The 25914-nt window shown below is 38.2% G+C and overlaps 1 protein-coding gene across 1 annotated transcript; it reads right to left on the reverse strand.

Annotated features, from left to right (window-relative positions):
* Positions 1-2621: 2621 nt before the first annotated feature.
* rnd1b (Rho family GTPase 1b) lies at positions 2622-18094 on the reverse strand. Its single transcript, XM_065285674.1, has 5 exons — positions 17838-18094; positions 17309-17396; positions 8296-8405; positions 5479-5613; positions 2622-5367 (listed from the first exon to the last, which is right to left on the reverse strand). Exons 1-5 carry the CDS (start codon positions 17955-17957, stop codon positions 5122-5124), a joined length of 699 nt encoding a protein of 232 aa, XP_065141746.1. The 5' UTR covers positions 17958-18094; the 3' UTR covers positions 2622-5121.
* Between the last annotated feature and the right edge of the window lie 7820 nt (positions 18095-25914).

Below are 25914 nucleotides of genomic sequence, written 5' to 3' on the forward strand. Positions count from 1 at the left end.
GTGCCCCCGCCCTCCGAATTTGTCATACGTCACTAAGAAAAGTGCGTACACTACGCTAATACTCTCTCCTGAATACAGAGGAGTCTAAGATGGCGGCGCTACCGGAAGGTAGTTATTTAAATATGGATATTTCTACAACACCACCGCGCGGATTACCCTCAGAAGACCTTTGTTTATCATCCTGGAGCCGTTTGGATTTATTTTGTGAAGGATGGACGCACTTTTTTTGGACTTGAAGGTCCTGGACCCCGTAACATTACATAAAATCAACTGAAAGATCTAAAATATTTTCTAAAATATCCGAAAATGTGTTTGTCTGAAAAACGCTGGACATATGCAACTCGGACAGCTTGGGGGTGAGTAAATCATGGGTTTAATATCATTTTTTGGCCGAACTATCCCTTTAAAGGACAAGTTCGATATTTTAGACTTAAAGCCCTGTTTTCAGATTGTTTATGGTGAAATAGAATGGTTTTGACTGAAATTTCGACATTTGCGGCTGTCCTGAGAATTTTCGCGTGTTTGTGTTTCAGCTCAGACCTCTACAATGGGTGTATAGGTGCACTGGAACAATCCTTCCTAAAATGCATTAAACTTTCGTTTACGAAGACGTGAAACTCACAGAGTGGTCAGGGGTGTTCACTGATATGCTCACACAAAAATCGCTGCAAAAGATGCTTTCCAACAGCTGTTTTAGCATTCGTTGTTAACTTGTGGACCTATTTTCCCAAACGCCTCACACCCGTACATTCTTCCGCTTAGAGCTTGAATAATAAACACTCCAGCCCAGGTGGTGGCGCTAATCCGCCTTTGCCAATTGCAAGAATAGAAACAAAGTTCCCGGCGCGGAGTAATACCGTACCTCACAGCACATCTAATACATGTCAATGGAGTTGGTAAAAACTACGATAAAACCTGTTGGAATGCGTCTTTTTGAGCGATTTTTGTGTGAGCATACCAGTGAACACCCCTGACCACTCGGTGAGTTTCACGTCTTTGTAAACGAAAGTTTAATGCATTTTAGGAAGGATTGTTCCAGTGCACCATTAAACCCATTGTAGAGGTCTGAGCTGAAACACAAACACGCGAAAATTCTCAGGGCAGCCGAAAATGTCGAAATTTCAGTCAAAACCATTCTATTTCACCATAAACAATCTGAAAACAGGGCTTTAAGTCTAAAATACCGAACTTGTCTTTTAATAAGTGAGTTTTTAAGTTGTTTTTTTGGCATAAACCTAACTAATCTTTAATCACTTTCCCACTAAACAAGACCTGATTGTGTACGTTTGCTTCTGAAATAAATGTATGCTGAGCAAAAACACAAAAGTACTAAAATGACTTTAGTTTTGCATCGGTAGCCCACCGCTAACCAAGTATCAAAAGCCAAGCAGTTCTGTAATCTAATGATAGAGAAGCCTTAACAGACTTTATTTTCATCAAACATGCGCGATAGGTTACACTTCTTTGACAGGTGGGCACTTTTGGCAGGTGGGTTGGGGTCTCCGTCTCAGCCATACGGCTCCTGGCAGCGTTCCTCATTTGGACACTGCAGCAGCTTGTGCTTTACCCCCTTCCAGATGTTGTGTCTTGAGACAGATGTGCACCACAGCGCATAACCAATGAATTTATTAAGTATGTGGTTAAGAATGGAGTTGTCTTCTTGGCATGGTCTTTCCTTTTGTCAGCTAGTATCTGATGGCCTTCCTGGCACACAATCAATAAGGGGGTGCCATGGGGTAGCATTTCTCTGTTTAATGGCACGGCAATATTTAAGTTAATTTATTGAATGAATTAAGCATTAAATTCGAGTTTCCGTTTCATCTTCATTGTTTGGAATTAAACTTTTCTGATTAAAGTCTTGGCCAAATGCATAAATGTAAATGTCTGAGTTCTTTGTCCATAAAAACATCCTGAACTAACAAGAAAACTGAATTGTTTGTAACTATCAGTGGGGGCTCGTGACTGCTCATCCGGGGCGCTAACTTAAAATAAGTATTCGGAGAGTCATGTGTGTTGCCTGCATTTTCAAAATAGGTGTTTGTTGCGTCATGTAAACCATGTGCATCACGTGTTTTGTCAAAATAAGTGCCTGCTGCACACGCGTCAAAGCCGTTTATGATACGCTCACGTTCACAAAATACACGCAAGACACTCCCTTAACAGTAAACTCTGATTACGCATGAGATTATGCAAAGATTTGGCAAAAGAAGCGTCTCTTTTATCATAAACCCTTTATACGCGTCTGCAGCAGGCACTTATTTGACAAGACACGTGATGCACACAGGATCTCTCGATGCGCAAAACACATATTTTGAGAAAAGAAACTACATGCATGATTGGCTACATACATGTTGTGATGAGCTTCACATCGAGCGCCCTCGAAAAAAGAAGTCACCGGCCGCCACTGGTAACCATACATGGGCGCCATTTACTTCCATAGTATTTTCCTACTATAGAAGCCAATAGTGCTTCTGTTTCCTGTTTGATTACAACATTACAACAGAAATGTATAAAGGTTTAGAACAACTTGAGGGTTTACAACTATCCCTTTAATGCTTTACCTTCCTATATATAATAAAGGCAAAAGCCTCGAAATATCTTAACGTAAAAAATACTCAAAGTCATGTGTGCCACACAAAGGCAAGCTTTATTACTGCAAAGACAAAGAGAGGGGAAATCCAATAATTCAAAACAATAATGTTAAGAAACAAAACTGTGTGTACAACACAAACGTAAAATAATCACCTCAAACGATGAATCCAAATAAATAAGACTACGCAAGCTTACATCAAGCACATATTTGTCAATCCACGACATAAACAAATATTAATCTCATGACATTGTTTTACATGTCTTACAAAGATTACAAAACAGGATCTGTACAACCGAGGAACCACAGTACATGCTTGAAGTGTAATCGTACGCTACGGTGTGCAATGGCAGTGTAATGACTGACGGCCCAGAATCATTTATCTATGATGAATCATCTGGGCTGCTCAGATTACCCAAAATGCAATGTTAATGCGATCTCCATCACCCAAAATTGCCACTCTATTTGTGCAGTTTGTACACAATGCAAAGGAATTAAAGTTGCGGTCACAGTGGCGGCGTCTGTAAACAGCCACTGGAGCGAAGAAATTACAGTGGCTGCCCACTTCCGTCACTGGTGATTTGTTGTGATGAGAAAAATATAGATTTGTGTACAGAAATGAGAAAAACAACAAACTAAAGCAGTTTATATCTAAAAATGGAAAAATATCTTTCAATAAACAGGGCCAGCCTGTTTTCTTTCTGACCTTGCAGATACACACAAAAAAACAAAGCCCTTATCACGAGCGTCTAAATCCTCTTCCAAGTCCACCCGCCCTTAAAGCCAGGAGTATAGTCTGTTTTTATCCGTGTATGTACGCGAAGTTTATTTGACGCAGACGTTCAACACATGCACATTGCGACAATATGCAGTGCATCTTCTGGTCTACATACTACGGTCTCCATGGTTACAAAAATGCGCGGGTGCGCGTACAGGGCATGACTACTATTCTAATGACGAAATATGCATCACGCAAACTGTACGCGAACCTCCGCGTATGCGTATAAACGCGTCTATACTTCTAGCTTAATGCATTTACCTCCCATATGCTCATAAACGCAACATTACTATTCATATGAAAAGCCGAGGAACAAATGTGATGTACTCCCATAATTGGTTTAATTTGTGTTTTAATGCGACCGAAAATGTTACCCAATAACAGAATCACAATATATTTGCTTGTTTTTACAGCAGCAGTGATTTATTTAAACATACATAAACTGTACGTACGTCCACAAAGCAGTAGCACGGATTAATTAATAGGCTTTTTTATTTTTTTACTTATTGCCACTCTACAGACTCAAAGTATTATTATTGCTTTGTGGTGTAAAGCAGACTTAAAATTCAGCACTCTGGACATGAAACACGAAGCTTTAGGTATATTCCAGGTAAGGTTATCCACAAATATTTCAGGAAGAACTGCTACGGGGAGGTCAGTATATGAGCACGGATATAGAGGAATGGACATTGGAGGTCACTGAATGCTACGATAAAATATCACACAGCTGTGTGAAAAAAGAAACAAATCTATGCTGGTCCGATCACAAATCATTACATTTTATAATTTCATGAAAACCTCAACATAGTGCTACGATATCTCAGGAGGTAATTTTTGAGAATAAAAGAAGATTAATCATGCCTATTTCGATCTGATAAGAGTTATACCTCACGGATCGGTTCACAGATTCTTGGTTGCCTACACTACAGCAGCAGTCGTAGATACAGATCATCACTGTAATGGACCTCGGTCACACCCCTCCAATCTCTCCGATAGTTATTGCTTCTAAAAATAGAAGCTTGTATATATCAGAGAGGATTTCAGTGAAGGGAGTGATGGTTTGGAAAATTGACTTTGGTTGGAAAATATTTTTGGCCCTCCGGTCTTAATCGCTTTAAGAAATAAGTGGTGACCCACAAAAACAGGCAGCTGCCACTTAAAAAAAAATAAAATCACATTTTATCTGCACAGCAGCCAATCAAACCAGCACGATAATGCCAAATAAACGTCAGTGTCGGATGCAGTCGCCCTTCTCCTTTACGTGACCTGGGCCTCATGCACTGCTCCACAACGCCTTGAGCTATTCCTCCAGCTAGAGTCTTTAGTGCATACTGTATGCATGTGTTTCATTTTGAATTTCATATTTATACACTATATGCTTACATTGTACGAAACATTATTGTAACCTCTTTGTTTTCTATTTACTAAGTTGAATCATTCCGAGCTTCAACTGGCACAATAACACTGGTGCGACAGCAATTCGCTTGATAACAGCAAGGAGTGACTAGATGACAGCTGATGATCGAACCTCTTTTAAAAAAGCAAGATACAGTACTGATAAAACAGGTATGCACTGTTGAAAAACTCAGGACATAGAGGACAGCATGGTGTCCACTTGTTCTGATAGGTGTTTCGTTGGGGGGTGAGGAAGGATCCCACAATCCAATGATGTGGCAATCGGAACCCACCCCCCTTCCCCAGACTAAAGCGCGGGGAATGGTGTAGCTTTTTGGGGGGGAGCTGAAATCTCAACTCACATTACGGAGCAACTCTTCGCTTTCTCCTTCTTGAAGGTGGAAGAGAGCAGCTCAGACCTGCTGGGCAGGTGGAGAAGGCGTTTGGACAGCCGACGGGTCGGGCTGGGTTTGGCCAGCGGCTGAAGCTTGTTGATGCAGGCCAGCGCTGCGGTACGAAACACGCTGTGGATGCTTTTCTCAGAGGTGAAGGCTGAACATTCCAGATAAGCCTCTGCGCCCAACTGTTTGGCCATGGCAGAGCCCTGCGAGGGGAAATTTAGATTAGCCATCGGCATACCTATAATAGCTTATGGTGTCTAGGAAGGCAGCAGGGTTGGTTGATGTGAATAGAAAGTGACAGTGATTGGCTATACCTGCTCGTGAGTGATGGGTGTTTGTTTCTGATTGGACAGCTCCATCAGTGTGCAGACATCTGTGCGAAGGTCTGTCTTGCAGCCAATAAGGAGAATACGAGTACTGGGACAGAAGTCAAGGATCTCAGTCCTCCACTGGAAATAGATCGAAAAGTGCCAGTGTAAGATTAAAGGATTAGTCCATTTAAGTAAAAATCCAGATAATTTACTCACCACCATGTCATCCAAAATGTTGATGTCTTTCTTTGTTCAGTCAAAAAGAAAACATTCCAGGATTTTTCTCATTTTAATGGACTTTAATGGACCCCAACACGTAACACGTTTTAATGTAGTTTAAAATTGCAGTTTTAAAGGACTCTAAACGATCCCAAACAAGGCATAAGGGTCTTATCTAGCGAACGATTGTCATTTTTGACAAGAAAAATAAAAAATATGCACTTTTACCTTAACTTCTCGTCTATCTCCGGTCCTGTGACGCACCAGCGCGACCTCGTGTAATTGCGTAATGCCGTGGAAAGGTTACGTGTTACATATATGAAACGTACATTTGCGGACCATTTTAATCAATAAACTGCACAAAGACATTAATTAGTATCATTCAACATACAACAATGTCAGAATGGTCCTTTTTCTCCACACTTGTAAACACTAGGGGTGTCCTCGACTAAGGATTTACATATTTGAATCAGAATTGTCGAATCTTTCCATAGTCGATCGATAGTCGAATCATATCTATGTTTGTCTGCATGGGTTGGGAGGGGGCCAGACCAGGTACAAATTGTTAACTTTTATTTTCTTTCACAAGCAGGACACACAAACAACTTTCTGTTAAAGTGACCAAAACTGTCTTTCAAGTGATGAACGAAGACAAAACTGACGATGCATTTATATATTTATTTTTTTAAGGTAAAATATATAAGGCAACATTTGTTTATTTATTCCTCATAACATTTTAAAGCCAAGATCTACAGAACATCACACAAAAATACATTTTGATAACTAAACCTAAAAAAAATAACAAAGGTGATTCTGCCTTGGAAACCTCGGCTAATTCAGTGTTTTTATTTAATTTGGAGATATAGCGCGTCAAAGCAGTCATGACCAAAAAAAAAACCAGACAAATGAGAAATAACAAATAATTTGTGATTGTGACTGTAAATGATAAAAACTAATCTTTATTTACAATTCATTAAACGTTAATTTATAACATGAAAAACACTGAAATTAATGATTTTATAGACACTACGCGTTATTATTTAGCACAGAAATACCTGCTTGCTTGCTCTGACTTTGATCCTCTCTGTATTAACTTTAGATACAGAAAGACCTGATGATATTATTTATTTCAGAAAACTCTTTGCTATCATTTAAAAGTGAACACCAACCATAATATTAAATCACAAGAAAGACATTCGTGTCAGGCAGAAATAGGTTCGGTGCAGATAGTTTCCGTTTCATCACCGAAATTTAAAATAACGGCTTACCTGTTTTGTAGTTTAACTTTTGACAAGATAACCAAAATGTATGATAAATACATTTTAAAAACTTATACCCGTCGAAAAACATCCGTTTTTTAATGTTTAGTTTGATGAACTCCTAAATATGAGACGCAGAGCACCTAGCCCGTTCGGCTAAATTACATTCGCAAATATGGCCACCACGCAGTAGCGCAACATTGATACAACGAAAAGCTATCCAAAATGTACAGACTTAAATTAGATCAGAATTTACGTTTATAATAGATACATTTTTTAAATAAAATAAGGTCAGAAGTAACAAAGTGCAGAACAAATATGCAAAATGCCTCAAGTGCACAGAAACAAAACACAAGCCAAATAGTTAAATCAAATCAGATAACCCAGAGTGATTTATAAATAAAATAAAATAAATTATTGAAAGAATAGAAAACTATAGCCATAATATAATTGCCAGCTTTGTCTTTTAAATGTAAAGAGGCAATGTTTTATTAACTAAGAAACCTCCGTGTAGCCCGGTCACAGGGGATGTTGGATTTATTAACGCATTTTAAAAAAATATATTGAAAGCTGTTACTTCACATATTATTTTCAGCATTATAATAATATGCTTTATATTAATATATTGTGAGAAAGCTGTTATATGTGAAATCAGATAATGTGTGAACCCATATACGGCTAAAATTGAATGATCCTCATTTCATAACACATCTGCGACGATTCGACTGTGAGATTGGTAGTCGAATCAGGCTTCTCCTATCGATGCATCGAATCTTCGACTATTCGGGGTCACCCCTAGTAAACACTGGGGCGTAGTTTCGCATACATCCTCCGTGATACCTTGATGTGATGATGTATTGCATGAGTTCGCGCTGGCGCGTCACATGACCAGATATATACGAGAAGTTGTGATTTAAAAGTGCATATTTTAATCGTTTCGCTAGATAAGACCCTTACGCCTCGTTTGAGATCGTTTAGAGTCCTTTGAAACTCTGTTGAAACTGCAATTTTAAACTGCATTAATACTGTTATGTGTTGGGGTCCATTAAAGTCCATTAAAATGAGAAAAATCATGGAATGTTTTCCTCAAAAAACATAATTTCTTCTCGACTGAACAAAGAAAGACATCAACATTTTGGATGACATGGTTGTAAGTAAATTATCTGGATTTTTTTAAGAAAATTGACTTATCCTTTAATATAAAAACATAACTGATTTCATTTAGGTCATATTTGTTGACTGTCTCTGTGAAATCCAGTCTAAAGTCTCATAATCTAATTATGAGATTAAGTGAATCAAAGTTTGATTAAAGGTATGGTTAAGTTAGGTTTCTTGACATTACCTTCTTAAGTCCACTGTCAAAGATATCTGGGCGGCTGATGTCAAAACATAGAAGCACTGCATCAGAGTCACTGTAGCAGAGGGGTCTCACGTTATCATAGTATGGGGATCCTGAAACAAAACAAGAAAATTATCAATGATGAGGTGCAATATATGACCAGCTGAAAATTTTACCTGTGTATCTCTGAGAGCGAATAACGTGGGGTGGGGCTTTTATCCCTGGAGTGGGCAAAAATAAACAGGTAGAGCTTCCCTATTTCCCACTTCATTTCAAGTCAGATCCGCTCATATCGTCTTAAAACCGCCTTCCTCTCACTGCTCGCCCTGTTGGCATTTTAAAGGCAAAGAAAATGACAATTGAGCTCTAAATCCTCATTGATCTGTCCGTCTTGTTCTTTCCTTCCATTTATTCAGTAGATTATGCAACCGGAGAGAGGGCTAGGGTAGGCAGTTCGTCTCATCTTGCTCAGGATCCTTAAGTAAGCCGCCCACCCCTCCGTGCCCCCCCCACATATATGCACTACCCTCCAGTCCCCCTGTTTCCACAGCAACAGCCTTGGAGTCAACCATCTGCAAAGCGCCATCCTCCTACCCTGCTATAAAGGCGTCCTTTAACTGCCTATCAATCATTTGATAGAGAAGTGCCCACCCACTTGGTACCGAGGAACAGGGGTGCTGTAAACAGCCTTATATACTCAGTTGTGGCCGAGTCTATTTGTCTGGATGAATCTTGCATCTTTCTAATGAGAATCTCACATGTAACGGATTTCAAGCTAAAGGGGTGTTTGCATGAGTCAGTGAACAACTAGCTGTGTGAATAGACTGACATGCTCGATTGCAAAATGGATTGCTGTGATAAATCTGGTAGATTCTCTTAGCAAAGCATGTTACAGGTATAGAAGGTTGTGTCAGTCCATGTATTCCCATGTTGCTAGCGCCCACTGAGCGACAGGAACACTGCAGGAATTAGGCTAGCGATGGGCTTGTCTTCAGTGATGAAACAAACATCTGTGTGTGTATCTATGACTCGAATGATACAATCTTATTGGTACAAAAGCAGTCAATTGTGCAGTACCCTTTCATAAGGTCACAATAGGTACTATTTAGATTCAGACATGTACGGTATATGTTTGGTACCAATATGTACATTTAGGTACTAATATGCACTCCTTGTGTACAAAGGTAGACTTTTTATAAGGGTACCGCCCCAGTGATAGCTTTTGTAACTTATTTTCTGAGAATGTGAAGCACTGTGTTAGCAGCACAGAAGGTCGTGGGTACGATCACAGGGAATACGCATATTAACTCTTTCCTCGCCATTGACGAGTTAACTCATCAATTAAGCAAAAAAACACTTCCCTGCCATTGACGAGTTTTTCCGGCAATCCGTATTGCCGCTATTATCCACCAGGTGCCGCTCTTACCCACCTTATAAAACCCGGAAGTATTCCCTTAGGGCAGTGCTTCCCAATCCTGGTCCTCTAGTACCCCCTCCCAGAAAGTTTTAGATGTCTCCTTATTTAAAACACCTGATTCAACTCATCAGCCTCTTTCCAGAATGGTTAACAAGCTGATGAGTTCAATCAGGTGTGTTAAAGGGATAGTTTGGCCAAAAATGATATTAAACCCATGATTTACTCACCCCCAAGCGGTCCGAGTTGCATATGTCCATCGTTTCTCAGACAAACAGATTTTCTGATATTTTTGAAAATGTTTTAGATCTTTCAGTTGATTAAATGTAATGTTACGGGGTCCACGATCTTCAAGTCCAAAAAATGTGCGTCCATCCTTCACAAAATAAATCCAAACGGCTCCAGGATGATAAACAAAGGTCTTCTGAGGGTAATCCACGCGGTGTTGTTGTAGAAATATCCATATTTAAAACTTTATTAATGTAAATAACTACCTTCCGGTAGCGCCGCCATCTTAGTCGCGTCCGCATTCAGGATGAGAGCTTACGCAGCCTACGAGGCTACTCTGCTGCTGCTCTGTGCCCCCGCCCTCTGAATTTGTCATACGTCACTAAGAAAAGTGCGCACACTACGCCAATACTCTCTCCTGAATACAGAGGAGTCTAAGATGGCGGCTATTTTCTAAAATATCCGAAAATGTGTTTGTCTGAAAAACGATGGACATATGCAACTCGGACAACTTGGGGGTGAGTAAATCATGGGTTTAATATCATTTTTGGCCGAACTATCCCTTTAAATAAGGAGACATCTAAAAGTTTCTGGGAGGGGGTACTTGAGAACCAGGATTGGGAAACACTGCCTTAGGGAAACAGTTCAAACTCTGTGTATGTTTTGATGATCGCTCTGAATTAAATCTCTATCAAAAGTCCTTCACAAAAACGAAATTATCTCAGCTGTTTGCTCAAGTTTTTGTATTTTTGAAGAAACCTACCCATATATGAGAGGTGATAAAAGAGAATAAATGGAGATATGAGGAAACAGGTTTCTTTATGCAGAGGGTGTGTTTTTTCATTTGATATAGTGCATATTTATATCTTTAAAGAAGAACATTTACTGGAAGGCACTAAACTTTATAAAAATTGCTGGCTAAATTTTTTTTAAATGCTGGAGGGGAAAGAGTTGCTAAAAATGTATACCGTCTACAGTATATCCAAAGCAAGTCGATATAGGCGTCTGCCAAATGCTTTAAATGTAAATGTAATATTGATCTCTAATGTCAACATATTGACTTTTATCTATTCTGTGCTTTATTCCTCTCTCTAATAGTGTAATGTCTTTGAATTACCCTAATGTTTTTTCAGCATATAGCCTACTGCTATTATCTTAATCTTAAAGTATTGATACAAGGTACCTTTATTTTGACACTCCACATCTTCATGAAACGTCCGTCTATTTTTTGCCAGTGCAGACTTTTTTGTTTACAATGCAACAACAAAGTGGTGGTAGCAGCGAAAAGACGGATGCAGAAAACTGTGTCTGATGTCAGATGCTTTCTAAACATTGATAAATCGATCGATATACCCCTAAATCGAATCAAATATTTTAATTTATTAAGTTATTTATTTACAATTGCCAATTGGTCAATGGACTGCAGGAGAAATGGAATTCCTTTTGCAATCCATATGGTTGACTTGATGGCAGTTAAAACTACGTAACTAACTTCTCTTGCTTCTTTGCAAAGTTCACAGGTTAAAAGTGCAAAAGGGTAGGAATCAGTTTGAAAGCCACACTGCAGACATACCTGCACCTTGACACACAGATCACTTCCTCTAGCTACCCGAATGGAAAGTCACGGACACGCAGGCCTGGACGTGAGGCTGCATTCAAGTGCTCCTGATCTAAATGCAGCAATCGATGAAGATGTACAACAGGGGACTAAGAAGCCATTTCAATTATACTTGACAAATGACATATCCAAGCAGACAGAGTAAGAGACAGCAAGGGTAATACAGAGGTCTCACCTTCAGACGGTGAACCTTCCAAAGACCACACCAGACATAGATTATGTTATGGAGGGTCTGCAATAACTGTAGAAGTATTAAAAGCACACAGTGACATAAACCTTATTGACATAAACGCTTGCAGCCATTTTTGGAAGGTGGCACAGAAGCGGCACCTAACATGGAATTTAGGTGCGTTTAGACGTAATATTTACGTATAAAGAGGTATGAAATGCATGATTATGATATACAGTAAATTAGGAAATACATACTCGTAACAATAAACTAAATTAAGGCCACTCTGATGTTGCATTTGAATTAAACAAACCAAAGGCAGCATCATGTCTTTGATAGTAGAAGTATTTTATGTTGCATTGCCTCCTTGCACATAATTTCGAATCCGTCTTAACAGACAGGAAGGGTTGTGATGCGTGATAACAAGGGGGAAAAGAGCAGTGTAACGCTGCAACAAATGCACTAAATGTTTCTTTCGTGTAGATGCCATGCCTGGAGCGTACTAGCTTGGTTGAAAAGTGGGCCAGCATGTGCATGCGATTGATACGAGATGGTCTTTCTGTTGGGCCCAGAGAGTGTCTTCCGAAGAGAACAGATGGAGGTGGAGTGGGCTGCTTTTGTGTGTCATACAGACAAAAGCCACGGCTCATTGCAGCGCATTCCATCTGCTGAAGCCCTTTAGTGACTCCATAAGAAATCCTATGAGGAGTTATACCAGCAATTCCAAAATATGTAACAAATATGTCATAAAAGTGAGCAGATAGTGATTGTATATGATTTTTGCACGTAACAGGCACACTAGTAGTATAATGCATTTCTCATAAAACTGCTTGGTGTCTGCTTTGGCGAAAAGGTTACATGTTTGCATTTCCTGTGATGCATCAGCCTGCAATGCAATGCAAACCCTATAGTGTGTTCGTAAAGTTTTGGTGACGGATCTTATAGACAGGTACCTTCAAAAATACAATAACTGCATTTACATTATTTTTAAATTGCGCAAAATTAATTTGTAAATTGAAAGTACACCCAATGAAAACATGTCAATTTTGAGAAAACTCCCATTAATCGCAAAAAAGTTATGCTCGCATGTTGAAGTTTTACAGGCATTTAAAAAAAGGAATATATCACAAAACTTCAATGGAAACTATTTTTGGCATTTACAGGTCACATGATCATTCTTCAACTCTTTCTCTGCCAGCATTTTTCATGATTTTCACAAAAGTTTAATGCCTCCCAGAAAATGCTCTTCTTTAAATATATACAATATATTAAATGAAAGAACAGACCCTCTGTTTTCAAAAAAAAAAAAAACATCATCCTACCTTTATCAGTTCTCTTTTTATCACCTATCAAGTGTGGGTAGGTTTCTTCAAAAACACCAAATTTTGAGTAAAAAGCTAAGATAATTACATTTTTGTAAAGGACTTTTGATAGAGATCAGATGCAGAGCGATCCTCAAAATTTAGATGGACATACAGCTGTTTTCCGTATGGCGTTACTTCTTATTTTATAACCTGCCACCTGGTGGATAATAGCGGTATTGCGGATTGACGAGATAACTCGTCAATTGCGGGGAAAGAGTTAAATATGCAAAAATCACATACTATAACCTCCCAGAAGCTCACCTCATATGTAGCCACTCCCAAGTGAAGGAAGTGGCCACACTTCCTTGCCATTAATTCTTGGACAACACGACTGCATCTCCTTTAATTAAAAATAATGCAATATATGTACCTACCTACATCCTTTGCCATGATTTTTGGAATGATTGATCGTGATAAGCAAAAATGACGTTTTAGTTATGCTGTTATTAACGCTGTCGTTTCACAATCATTTTAATTGACATTTAGAAAATATCGCAAAAGTTTTGTTAATTACACAGACATAATTTCCTCCTGGTAAGCAGCTGCCTTGAAGTACCAAATTTGTACCAAGCAATTGAAACAACAGTGACAGCATGAAAATGAACATTAGACGGCATAGTTATCTTCACAGCTTATGACTAAGCTTCTGTCTGAATGAGTCATAACTGGTCCTGTTAATAAAGTGTCACATCTGTAATTTACTAGAGAAACGAAATAAGCCTAAATGATCATTCCAGATGTGAATAAAACCGGTATATCGAATAATAAAATTAGATGGTATCATATTAGTTGACATTTCAAATTGAACACAGATGCAAAGAGCTGACACAGTAAAATATCAACACAGCGTATACTCTTCAAATCGGTGGGAACTGCTCCGTGCTGTCACACTCATGTAAAAGCAAGCGAGAGGCTGAGAGGTCAACGTTCACAAAGGAACCTAAAGAAAGTGAAAGCCCCCGTTCTTTATCCCATTAGAGATTATAGGAACAAAACCTGGAGCATTCTCCGTAGCACCCCTACCCCCATTCCCAAAGATGCAGAGATTCCTTCAGAGAACCTGATGAGTCCAACAAAGGACCTCCCCCCTCTCATTGTGAGGGTCTGGCCATGACCCCGCAGGGAATACTCTCTTAAAAGGGCCCATCGCTGTTGTGGCATTTCCTCAACGTTGCTTGTCATCAACTGCCAATAGTGACCGAGAGCTCATTAATCTATTGGCTGTTTTAATGTGCTAATGGAGCATTATTTTTACGCACCTTTCATCCTGCACGCTCATCCCATACTGATGCAGCGGAATTTATATTTGCAGAAATGTACATCTATCAGCATAATGGCAAACACAATTCAACCAAAGCTAATACCTTAATGCAAATTAAATATAGCCTCCATATTAAAAATACAGCAGCCATCTTAAAAGAGCCTACAGGTCTTCCAATTGGCTGTACTGATTGATTTTCGCCTGTAAATTCTTTCTGAGCCCTAAATAAAGCAGTTCAATGCCCAATGACGAGGTTGGTTCAATCAATGAACAGAAGACTAATAATAAGAACCCTCCGCTGATTTAGTGTTTTATTTTATATTTTCTAAACACAGGTCAAATTCATAGCATTTTTCTGTTCTTTTTTGATTTACGGATATATTATGACTATCGGCTGTTTTTAAACTACCGATCAGTGGAGGCCGGTGACTTCTTTTCTCAAGGGTGCTCAATGCGAAGTTCGTCACAACATGTAATGTAGCCCATCATGTGTGTTTTTTCAAAATATATGTTCTGCGTGTCGAGAGATCCTGTCTACATCACGTGTCTTGTCAAAATAAGTGCCAGCTGCAGACGTGTCTAAAGGGTTTATGATAAAAGAGACGCTCACGTTTGCCAGATACTCACATAATATCATGCGTAATCAGAGTTTAGTGTTAAGTGAGTGTCTTGCGTGTATTTTTTGAACGTGAGCGTCTCTTTTATCATGAACAGTTTTGACGTATGTGCAGCAGGCACTTATTTTGTCAAAACACGTGATGCACATGGTTCACATGACGCAACAAACACATATTTTGTAAACGCAAGCAACACACATGAGTCATGACACTCCGAACACTTATTTTGAATTTGCGCCCCTCGTATGAGCAGTCAAGAGCCGCCACTGCTACCGATACTCATTATTGGTATATCAGTGCATCTCTAGTTAATATAGTTTTGTAAAGTTAAATATCAATATAATATTTGTTCCCCCACTCCTAACATTCATCTACAGTATAACCCATTAACCGACTGATTATATATCAGTGAAATTATGACATTTTAGCATTTGAAGAATCTGACTTGATCAAATTTAGCATATTTGCTCAAGCAAGCAACCAGTGGGACACGAATAATATTCACTGAACATTGTTGTAAATCTACAGTATCAACAAAGATTAACAGCTTAAAACAAGCTTCACCCTCTCATTCCCATACAAACCCTCACTCATCCCTTAAACTGCTCTCTGCCTCTCGGCTGGCTTGTCTCCAAGCAGAGTAATCAGATCAAAGAGCGCAAGCACAGGGCTATGGCATCTTAACAGCGCATATTTTATTCAGTGTTTAATATCTATATAAATATCCCACTGCTTCCTCTTCCTCCACATCGTCCGTCGATCTAAATAACAATTGTACAACAGACAAATAAATTATAAAACCCAAGTCTTATAAGTAGCCTTACATAACTGGGGGCTAATTATGATCCTGACGTTGACGTGCATTTAGTACACATGCCAAAAAAAGAGAAGAGATTATCCTGTCTGTCATTTACTGGAGATTTGATATGAGCAAAGCAGACAAACAGCACATTGTAATCAGGTCAATAGGCTACAATGGGAAGCCGTAAGGAGATGTGAACTGCCTCAGTGATCATGCAGCTTCTGATTAGAGACTACTGACTGCATATGGAAGCTAACAGACAGACAGACACAGTGCTTAAAATGACCATTTATGCATTTGGCAGCTAAGTTGTACTGCATTTAAGCTATACAACTTAAGAGTATGTGTACTCCCTGGAAATCAAACCCTTGCCTTTAGGAAGTGCCATTCTCTAGCATCTGAGATATACAAAAGTTAGTGTAACTTTGTCGCATTTATGCAGCTTGGTTGTCTACTCAAAATGAAAACTCTACTAATGCAACTCTTTCTATTTAGAAACCCATAACAATCTTGCAGACAATAAATTTGTTTATACTTTTATCTAATGAAAATGTTGAAACACATTCCAAAATAGTACTATGACTATAACAGCTTGATCATAAACCAACAATTATTGTCTTATTTTCTTATCTTATGAAAATAGGAAAAATTTGCAATAATATTTGGTTTGCTTTCAATGTGACTCTGTCTGTGAAGTCCAGGCTAAAGTCTATCTAATCTATTTATGAGATTTTGAGCATCAAAGTTTGATGTCATTGACTTCACATTAAAGGGATAGTTCACCCTAAAAAAATGAAAATTCTGTCATCATTTACTCTTATGTTGTTACAAACCTGTTTACATTTCCTTGTTCTGATGACCACTAAGGAGGATATTTGAAAAATGTTTAAAACCAATCTATCATGACCCCCATTGACTTCCATAGTAGAAAAAAGGAATACTATTGAAGTAAATTGGCCTCATGATCAATTTGGTTTTAAACATTTCTCAAAATATCTTCCTTTGTGTTCATTAGAACAAAGAAATTATACAGGTTTGTAACAACATGAGAGTGAGTAAATGATGTCATTATTCTCATTTTTGGGTGAACTTTCCCTTTAATTTCAATCTTTGACATGGCATTACTCAGTCAATATTTAAGACATATTTTACCAATAGTATTTCCTTATATGTCTACAGTTTGTCCTAACATGGATTTGCGCTTAATCTGCATGGCAAAATGCAAAATTGTGAAAATGCTACAGAAATAAATTTGAATTAAACTAAATTAACCACACACACCAATGCAAATAAAATAAAATAAACTACGAGAGCACAGAGACGGCATCTACAGTACGTCAGCATTCTCTTCACATCACACTTGCTCACTTCAAAGGGCAAAGCACATACTCACACTAATATATCTTTAAGTGATTTTAATTTTCCATCACTACGACATTCAATTATGAGACTCACATATATGTAAACTAATCATTACCTACACTAGCTTGCATAAAGCGGACAAGTAAATGTTATTGTTGTAAATATTTGGAGACAATCTTACCTGATGTGTCCCATAAACTCAGTTCAACACGCTGATCATCAAGCTCCAGGCAAGCTGTGTAATTCTCAAACACTGTGGGCACGTACGTCTGTAAACATGTAAACACTGATTAACATGCGTGTGACGCTGCAAAACATTTTAACACTGTAACGTTGTGTATGTCATGCACTGTTAGAAATACGTGCATGATGAATCGCATTTACACGTCTAAATAATTATATACTATGATTTAACACGTATTGCGTATTACATTTTATGAATCCGATAAAATAATGGCACTTAAAGACATATAACACTTAACTGGACCTGTTAGACAACTATGCTTGAATAAATTACAATGAATTATTTGATATCATAGACATTTTGTTATAAAGAAAGTGTCATTAAAATGATCAACATGCGTAATAAAAATAACCTTATTGCATAATAACTTTAAAACAGAAAGTGTTAACCTCTAATATTACTTGCATTGATATAACTAAAAGCCGTATTTCTTCAAATTAGCCTAAATTCCGAATCGTTTACTCACCTCTGGATAACAATCCTTCGCCAAAACCTGTAACATCGCAGTTTTCCCGCATTGAACATCCCCAACCAGCACCAGTTTACATCTGACAACCAGTGGCTGTGCATTTCTTCTTTCCTTCATGATTCACAATATCTACGTTACTAACTAACCAAAAGAAAAACCGAAACCGACTAACTAAAACACGAGGATACGCGAATTTCTTCGGTAACTACGCAGTTCACCTCAAGTATCCCGCAATTGATGTGACTGAACTGTGTAGACTGCGGATTTATATTCGCCTCACAGCAGCCAATCAGTGTGCGCGCTGCTCGTGACCTCGCACATTCCGCTTTGCATACTGATCCTGCAACGTACTTCCCCGACGACTCAACCTGTTGGGAAACTTTTGATTCATCCAGATCTAATGAAGAAATTCCGTAAAAAATTCCAGGAAAGTGTTATTTTTAACAACGCTATGTCTATAATGGGGTTATTTTCCGATTGCACAAGACTTTTAATTTATATACTCTGAAATTATATCAATATGGCTAGTGTGAAAATCTTGTGCATTATTAAAGCATATTTGTATTTCTCATACCTCTCAAGCATATGTTTACCTTTAGAGGTATATTCCAGGCACTTGGCATTAGTAATTAATTACATTTTTTCACCCATCTTTAATAGCAAAAGCCATGACAAGGACAGTTAGCACCTCCCTGTCTCTAATACCAACAACACTCTAACCTTTATTGCAATTTCATTGCAATTTCCTTCATATACTGTAGAACCTCAAGTGTTACGTTTTGGTTTTATTTCTGAGTTTTCTTTTTGCCAAACACTTTAGGCATGTGTTATTTTTTCCCCATAGCCTAATATTTTACAGAAAAGTTTTCTGCATGACCGCTTATAAAAATCCCCTTGACTCAAACTAAAACAGGTGTTTGCATGACTGGATTATTTGACAAATTGCTCTTTGATCCCTGTCTGTGTTTGTTTAAAGCACACAGAAGTTTATATATTGATGGGTGTGAGGTCACAAGATTATTGGGTTTGATTGGACAGCCTCAAATGTCTGCACTGAGGGAGTCTCACTCAAAAGACTAATGTGGTCTGGTTTGCAGACTCTTGACACTTTCAAGGTTATTTTGTATATTAAACACTTCAAAAAATGCCTCCGACTGGGAGGAATAGACCTTATGCAAATACTTCCGCCTTCTTCCCCACTTACAAATTCAGTCATTCCTCATTACAAAATTGGATCTAGTTTTTAAATCTAATTTCACATTACTAAATCAGACCAGTACATTCATTAGTTTAGCTGAGCATATTAGAGATACAGGGGTTCATAAACTGTATGTGTTTTACACTTTTTAAGCAAATACACCTTAGAATAAGATGTAAGTGGTACTGTCTTTAATTAAACTGGAAACTTAATATATATATATATATATATATATATATATATATATATATATATATATATATATATATATATATATATATATATATATATATATATAGGTGGCATTGAACATGAACTAGTTAATGATGTCATGGACAAGTAGTGTGGTATCCGCAGCAGGGGTGGAGACCCCATGAAGTATGTATGAGAGAAGAATTCCCTCGCTGTAACAGCAGGGCACAAAGCGCAGCAAAGCAGGTTGAGCTGAATAATCAACAGCGCAGAGTGCCACCTTACAATCTGGTGCAGGAGGAAGAGGACGGAGGCGACATGAGGTTATGATCACTATTTAACCTCAGAGGTTCATGGTCACAACAAGGGTTCCATATGGTTATCCAAGAAAAGGGTTTGATTTCTCCATTTTTATGATTTTTTTTCCTAATGGACTTTTATTAAAAGAATTTAAATGTATTAAAAGTGTGTTTTTTGAAGTCTATCACATGCATACCAAATTATTGCCTTTTAAAAGATTTCCTGCAGATTTAGACAAACTGATTTGTCTCCTAAGTCATCAATTAAGTTATTTTCAATTAGCATTTAGCATCAATAGGCACAGATATGAGGACAATATAGGGCTATTAACACATCCCTGTCCCTCCTCCTAATGGCTCTAACCTTTAATGATGTGTGAATTCCCTAATTTCCTTCTGTGAAGACCTTGACAGGTATGTTTGTTTGGCTTCAGGTTGATGTGTTTGGGGTTCACATTTATATGTTAATTGCTATTGCAAAGTTCATTGAAAATATCTATTTGGTAAAAATAATTAGAAAGATTTACTAAAAAGTATAGTGCATAATTTTTGGGTCCCCCTTTTTAAGCAAGTTAAAAAAAAATCAGCTTTAACTGTGCACTATATATAATTTGCAATGGTGCACTATATATAATTTATTTTAGTAAATCCCAGCATATCATTTTTTTCAGTGCAACAAAATTTATTCTGCATATGTGTTTGATTTTCATGTTCTCGTTTCATGCGCTTAGTATTTGTCATTTGGGAAACTCTTTTATAATATTGTTACATTTTATTTTGTTACGTGCATGACCCCAAAGCAAAAGTCGACTGCATGCACCCATGCTGCTGAATAAACATTTGTTTTACCATATTAAAGCTTGTAACCGTGCCGCTTTGTGTTGTTTTACATATGTATGATGTTCAGTTGGCGAAGTGATAGAGATAAACCCTTGTGTGACAGATGGCTGTGTCATTTAGAGATAAAAATGAAAGCATTTTAGCATCACCATCTCAGAAGGGAAATGGAGCATAGAGAAGTAGCATATGGAAACGGCAAAGCCCATTTGTTCTGGGGCATGTGTGGATCTGATGAACAGTGCGACGAGGTCAAGAGAAGCAGTGGAAATGCTCTCTCGAAATGTACAATTTACTATCTCTAGTCAATCTAGACCACCCATATCCTAACTCTCTCTCCTTCTCAATTCTCTCATTACAGAAATTTCTCTTTGAGCTTTGCCACGGGGACCGTTATGCTCTGAAGACAGGGGATGTGACACTATCGGGTATATCAGGCCACACCAGTAATCATCTCCTGCTAAAACACCAGCTGAGCAGGAAAAAAGGTAGAGAGACTCCAACAACACCCCCTGACCCAAAACCGCCCACTTGCACCAGACAGAAACACAGCAGGCAGCTAATTAGCATGTGCTAATGAGATCCTGTGCCAAGGTGACCGGCTTTCAATAGTGCGGGGAAAGCGTGGTGCTTGTAAACACAATTACAAACAAGCTTGACATGCTTCGCAACTCAAAACAGCAAATTTAGTAAAGTGTACACAGAATAAGCTTTAAAATACAATCCATAGGTGCCGAAGGGATAGTTTCCTGAAGTCAATTCTTTTTGTTATTCTATGGCTCAGTTGGTACTGATAGAGCATAGAGTTGGTTGTGGGTTTGAATTCATAATCCTGATGAAGTAATATATACCTTGAGTATACCTTTAATCCAAAGTGACACTGTTAGAATATGCAGATACCATATGCATGAATGTAAATGTCAATTGTCAAGCACAAATCTGGATGTTTGGCCTAGTTTGATCCTTAGGATTTCTTGATTTAGCTTTGTATTTGATGGATAATGAAGAAACCATACGTGTTACAAAAAAGTTACTTTCTATGTCTATTCTATTTTGATAACTTTGCTTTTCTATCCCAATACCCAACAAATGCTCATGCACTGCCTTCTAGTGGACATTTTATAGGCAGACATGGTGATTCTACACTCACCTAAAGGATTATTAGAAACACCATACTAATACTGTGTTTGACCCCCTTTTGCCTTCAGAACTGCCTTAATTCTACGTGGCATTGATTCAACAAGGTGCTGAAAGCTTTCTTTAGAAATGTTGGCCCATATTGATAGGATAGCATCTGGCAGTTGATGGAGTTTTGTGGGATGCACATCCAGGGCACGAAGCTCCCATTCCACCACATCCCAAAGATGCTCTATTGGGTTGAGATCTGGTGACTGTGGGTACCATTTTAGTACAGTGAACTTATTGTCATGTTCAAGAAACCAATTTGAAATGATTTAAGATTTGTGACATGGTGCATTATCCTGCTGGAAGTAGCCATCAGAGGATGGGTACATGGTGGTCATAAGAAGATGGACATGGTCAGAAACAATGCTCAGGTGGCATTTAAACGTTGCCCAGTTGCCCAGCACTAAGGGGCCTAAAGTGTGCCAAGAAAACATCCCCCACACCATTACACCACCACCCAGCACAGTGGTAACAAGGCATGATGGATCCATGTTCTTATTCTGTTTACGCCAAATCCTGACTCTACCCTCTGAATGTCTCAACGAGACTAATCAGACCAGGCAACATTTTTCCAGTCTTCAACTGCCCAATTTTGGTTAGCTCATGCAAATTGTATCCTCTTTTTCCTGTTGTAGCCCATCCGCCTCAAGGTTGTGCGTGTTGTGGCTTCACAAATGCTTTGCTGCATACCTCGGTTGTAACGAGTGGTTATTTCAGTCAAAGTTGTTCTTCTATCAGCTTAAATCAGTCGGCCCATTCTCCTCTGACCTCTAGCATCAACAAGGCATTTTCGCCCACATGACTGCCGCATACTGGATGTGTTACCTTTCACACCATTCTTTATAAACCCTAGAAATGGTTGTGCATGAAAATCTCAGTAACTGAGCAGATTGTGAAATACTCAGACTGGCCCGTCTGGCACCAACCATGCCACGCTCAAAATTACTTAAATCACCTTTCTTTCCCATTCTGACATTCAGTTTGGATATTGTTTTGACAAGGACCACACTCTTAAATGCTTTGAAGCAACTGCCATGTGATTGGTTGATTAGATAATTGCATTAATGAGAAATTAGACAGGTGTTCCTAATAATCTTTTTGGCCTATCTGGATGTTTGGCCTAGTTTGACCCTTGGGATTTCTTGATTTAGCTTTGTATTTGATGGATAATGAAGAAACCATGCTATGTGCTACAAAAAAAAGTTACATTCTATGTCTATTCTATTCTATTTTGATAACTTTGCTTTTCTATTCTAATACCTAACAAATGCTCATGCACTGCCGTCTAGTGGACATTTTATAGGCAGACATTGTGATTCTATATGCTTCTGGTTTAAACATGCATGCTTTAGGAAATTGCACAGAGAGAGAGGCAGAAAAATGAATTTTTTCTTTTATTTTCATTTTCCAAAGCATAAAATACTCTGTTCAGCATGAGATAGTACTTTTTTACCGCATTTTTCTTTTGTCAGAACTTAGTGCTGGGTCAGTGTTGTCACATCAGTACAATATGATATATGTAACTACATTGGAAGAGTGTTTACACACTTACAATATGCATTTATTGCATTGTATTTAAACCAAGCAATACAAAACCAAAATAGTGCAATCATATGGATTTCCCTTTATTCTGTGATAGACCCTTATTAGTCCAAAATATTGTCTTCATCTTTCCTTCTTCCTCAGTGTTGCATACAGTACAGTAAATTGTGATACAGAACAACATAAACATCTAATAAAATAAACAATTAGCATTCAAAATATAATTCGAAGACCTGAAAGGATATCAAGCACATTTCGGATTGGGAAGAGCTTAAGTCGTCACTGTCATTGTGCTTTAAAGCCTGTGTCTCTTCCATGTTGCTTTTCAAACCATATAAAAATGTGGTTTATGTAAACCAAAGCAACAAAAGATTTTACACATTTTAACAGGTTGTGTTTAATATAAGTAAATTATATTATTACATTATGTACATGTTAAATGAACAGAAACTGTATTTGTGCTATTATTTAGACAAATTATATTTAATGTGTAATATGTATATATATATTCAAGCAGCTTGTGATGGTTAATATGTATCTACGTCTTTGCCATTGCATCACTCTATTTAGTTTACAGTGCAGTGGTTTTCTACAAATGGCTGTATCATGCATAGTTATGATTTGATTCAATGTACAATGAGACTGCATGTGCATGTATGCAAAATAAGTTCATTTACATAGGAGATTGTCTTGCAAATAAGACATTCTGTAATGTGTGATAATATGTTGAAATAGTGTTGTATGGAAGAACAGCAAGCAAGAATCGAAGAATTTCAGCAGAGATCATCAAAGTGATTATCATGCAAATAGGTGTTGATGGCAAAAGATAAAAAAACGACAATCCAATAAGTCTAAAACATGTCTAAATTATTGTTTCATAAAACAGACATTGCAAATTTCTTATGAATGCACTGAAAAGAGCCAGGAGACCAAAGCTATCATACTATCAAACGTAAGACTCAAATAGAGGTACAAAAGCTTTCACAGGGGCAGTACCTTGTCATAAAGTACACCTTTGTACCTGAAGAGTGCATTTAGTAACTATAAAGTACATGCAGGTACCACAAAATAAATATTGGTACCTCATATCTGTACCTAAATAGTACATATTGGGACCTTTTCAGGGTTACCGTCCCAGTGACAGCTTTTGTACCTTTTTCTGACAGTTTAGAATACTTGAAAGATCTAGTCACCATTCATTGTATTTGCATGGAAAAGAAAGACAAGTACATTCTTAAAAAAACAGTGCTTTTGTGTTATACAAAGAAAGTCATACATGATGTGCGTAATGACACAAAGTTCAGAAAATAATGGATTTTCTATGAAAGGGACACACTTTTAAAAAATATGCTAATTTTCCAGCTTTCCTAGAGTTAAAAACATTTTATTTTTACCGTTTTAGAATCCATCCAGCTGATCACCGGGTCTGGCGGTACCACTTTTAACATAGCTTAGCATAAGCCATTGAATCAGATTAGACCATTAGCATTACGCTAAAAAACCAAAGAGTTTATTTTCAGGTGCTGCGTAATATCATTGCGCCTCCTGCAGCCATGTTACGGCAGCAAAGTGCTTGATTATTACGCCAGAATGAGAGTATTTTTCCTAGCCTTGTCGGGCTAGAAAATCGCAACTTTTAATTTTCCGTCTGTCTTAGTACACGATGTAACTAAGTTACAAGTGAAGTTTTAAATAGGAAAAATATAGAAACTCTTTGGTTATTTTTGAGCGCGATGCTAATGGTCTAATCAGATTCAATGGATTGTGCTAAGCTATGCCAAAAGTGGAACCGCCAGACCTGAAGATCAGCTAAATGGATTCCAAAACTGTAAAAATCAAATGTTTAACTCTAGGGGAGCTGGAAAATGAGAATATTTTATTTGAAAGTGGAGTGTCCCTTTAAGCTCTTTCAGAGTCAAAGGCCAGTACCCTTTTTTAAAAGGTCCTAATATATACTATTAGGTACAGATATGTAGACATTTGGTACCAATATGTACCTTTCAGGTACTGTTATAGTACTAATGGCGCTTTTCCATTGCATAGTACCCCACGGTTTAGTTTAGTTTGGGTCGGGTCAGCTTACTTTTGGGAGCTTTTCCATTGGGTGCAGTACATAGTACCCGATACTTTTTTTCGTACCACCTCGGTTGGGGTTCCAAGCGACCCGAGCTGATACCAAACGTGACGCGAAAACACTGTAGATCACTGATTGGTCTGAGAGAATCGTCACGTCATCGCTATAATGTAAATATTAGCTTTAGCTTACTGCTAGCTTGCGCTGTCTCAAGCAAACCTGTTGTGATCTGTGTTCTGCTATAAGTTTCCAAACACCCTTTTAGCGATGAAAAACATCTGCAGGTTGAGAATCCGGGACACCATAACAGTTTTTTCCAGACTTCCAGTTTGTGGCGGCACATTCGCGACGTGCACGTCCGCATTATATATGCTTAAATGCAACTTGAATGAGGCTCAGCGGAGCGCCGTCGACTGACGCCACGGGTAGGGTGTTTGAACAAATACTGTCATGTGAGACAGAGGTAGTTATAAACACGATGTGCGAACATCTATGTGTGGTGGCCAATTTTAATTTTGTGGCAGACTGAGAAATAAATGAATGTATGGGTGTACAACGACGCTCTCACGTGTATGATGTCACAGCAGTAGGCAGCGTAAATATAACGACACGCCTATAATCCCTCCCACTCCGAAGTGATACTAAACTCGATGGAAAAGCTAACCACGCCAATAGGTGAGGTGAGCTGACCCGACCCAAACTAAACTAAACCGTAGGGTACTATGCAATGGAAAAGCGCCATAATAT

This window comes from Paramisgurnus dabryanus, chromosome 21 (genome assembly GCF_030506205.2).
Source record: "Paramisgurnus dabryanus chromosome 21, PD_genome_1.1, whole genome shotgun sequence".
Lineage (NCBI taxonomy): Eukaryota > Metazoa > Chordata > Actinopteri > Cypriniformes > Cobitidae > Paramisgurnus > Paramisgurnus dabryanus.

What these genes read in the sequence shown, in the direction of transcription:
- rnd1b (XM_065285674.1), bottom strand. Translation starts at nt 17,957, where the DNA reads ATGAAGGAAAGAAGAAATGCACAGCCACTGGTTGTCAGATGTAAACTG. An exon ending in CGAAGGATTGTTATCCAGAG is followed by an intron (nt 17,397 to 17,837) that starts GTGAGTAAACGA and finishes ACATGTTTACAG; the next exon opens with ACGTACGTGCCCACAGTGTT. An exon ending in TTGACAGTGGACTTAAGAAG is followed by an intron (nt 5,614 to 8,295) that starts GTAATGTCAAGA and finishes ATCTATTTCCAG; the next exon opens with TGGAGGACTGAGATCCTTGA.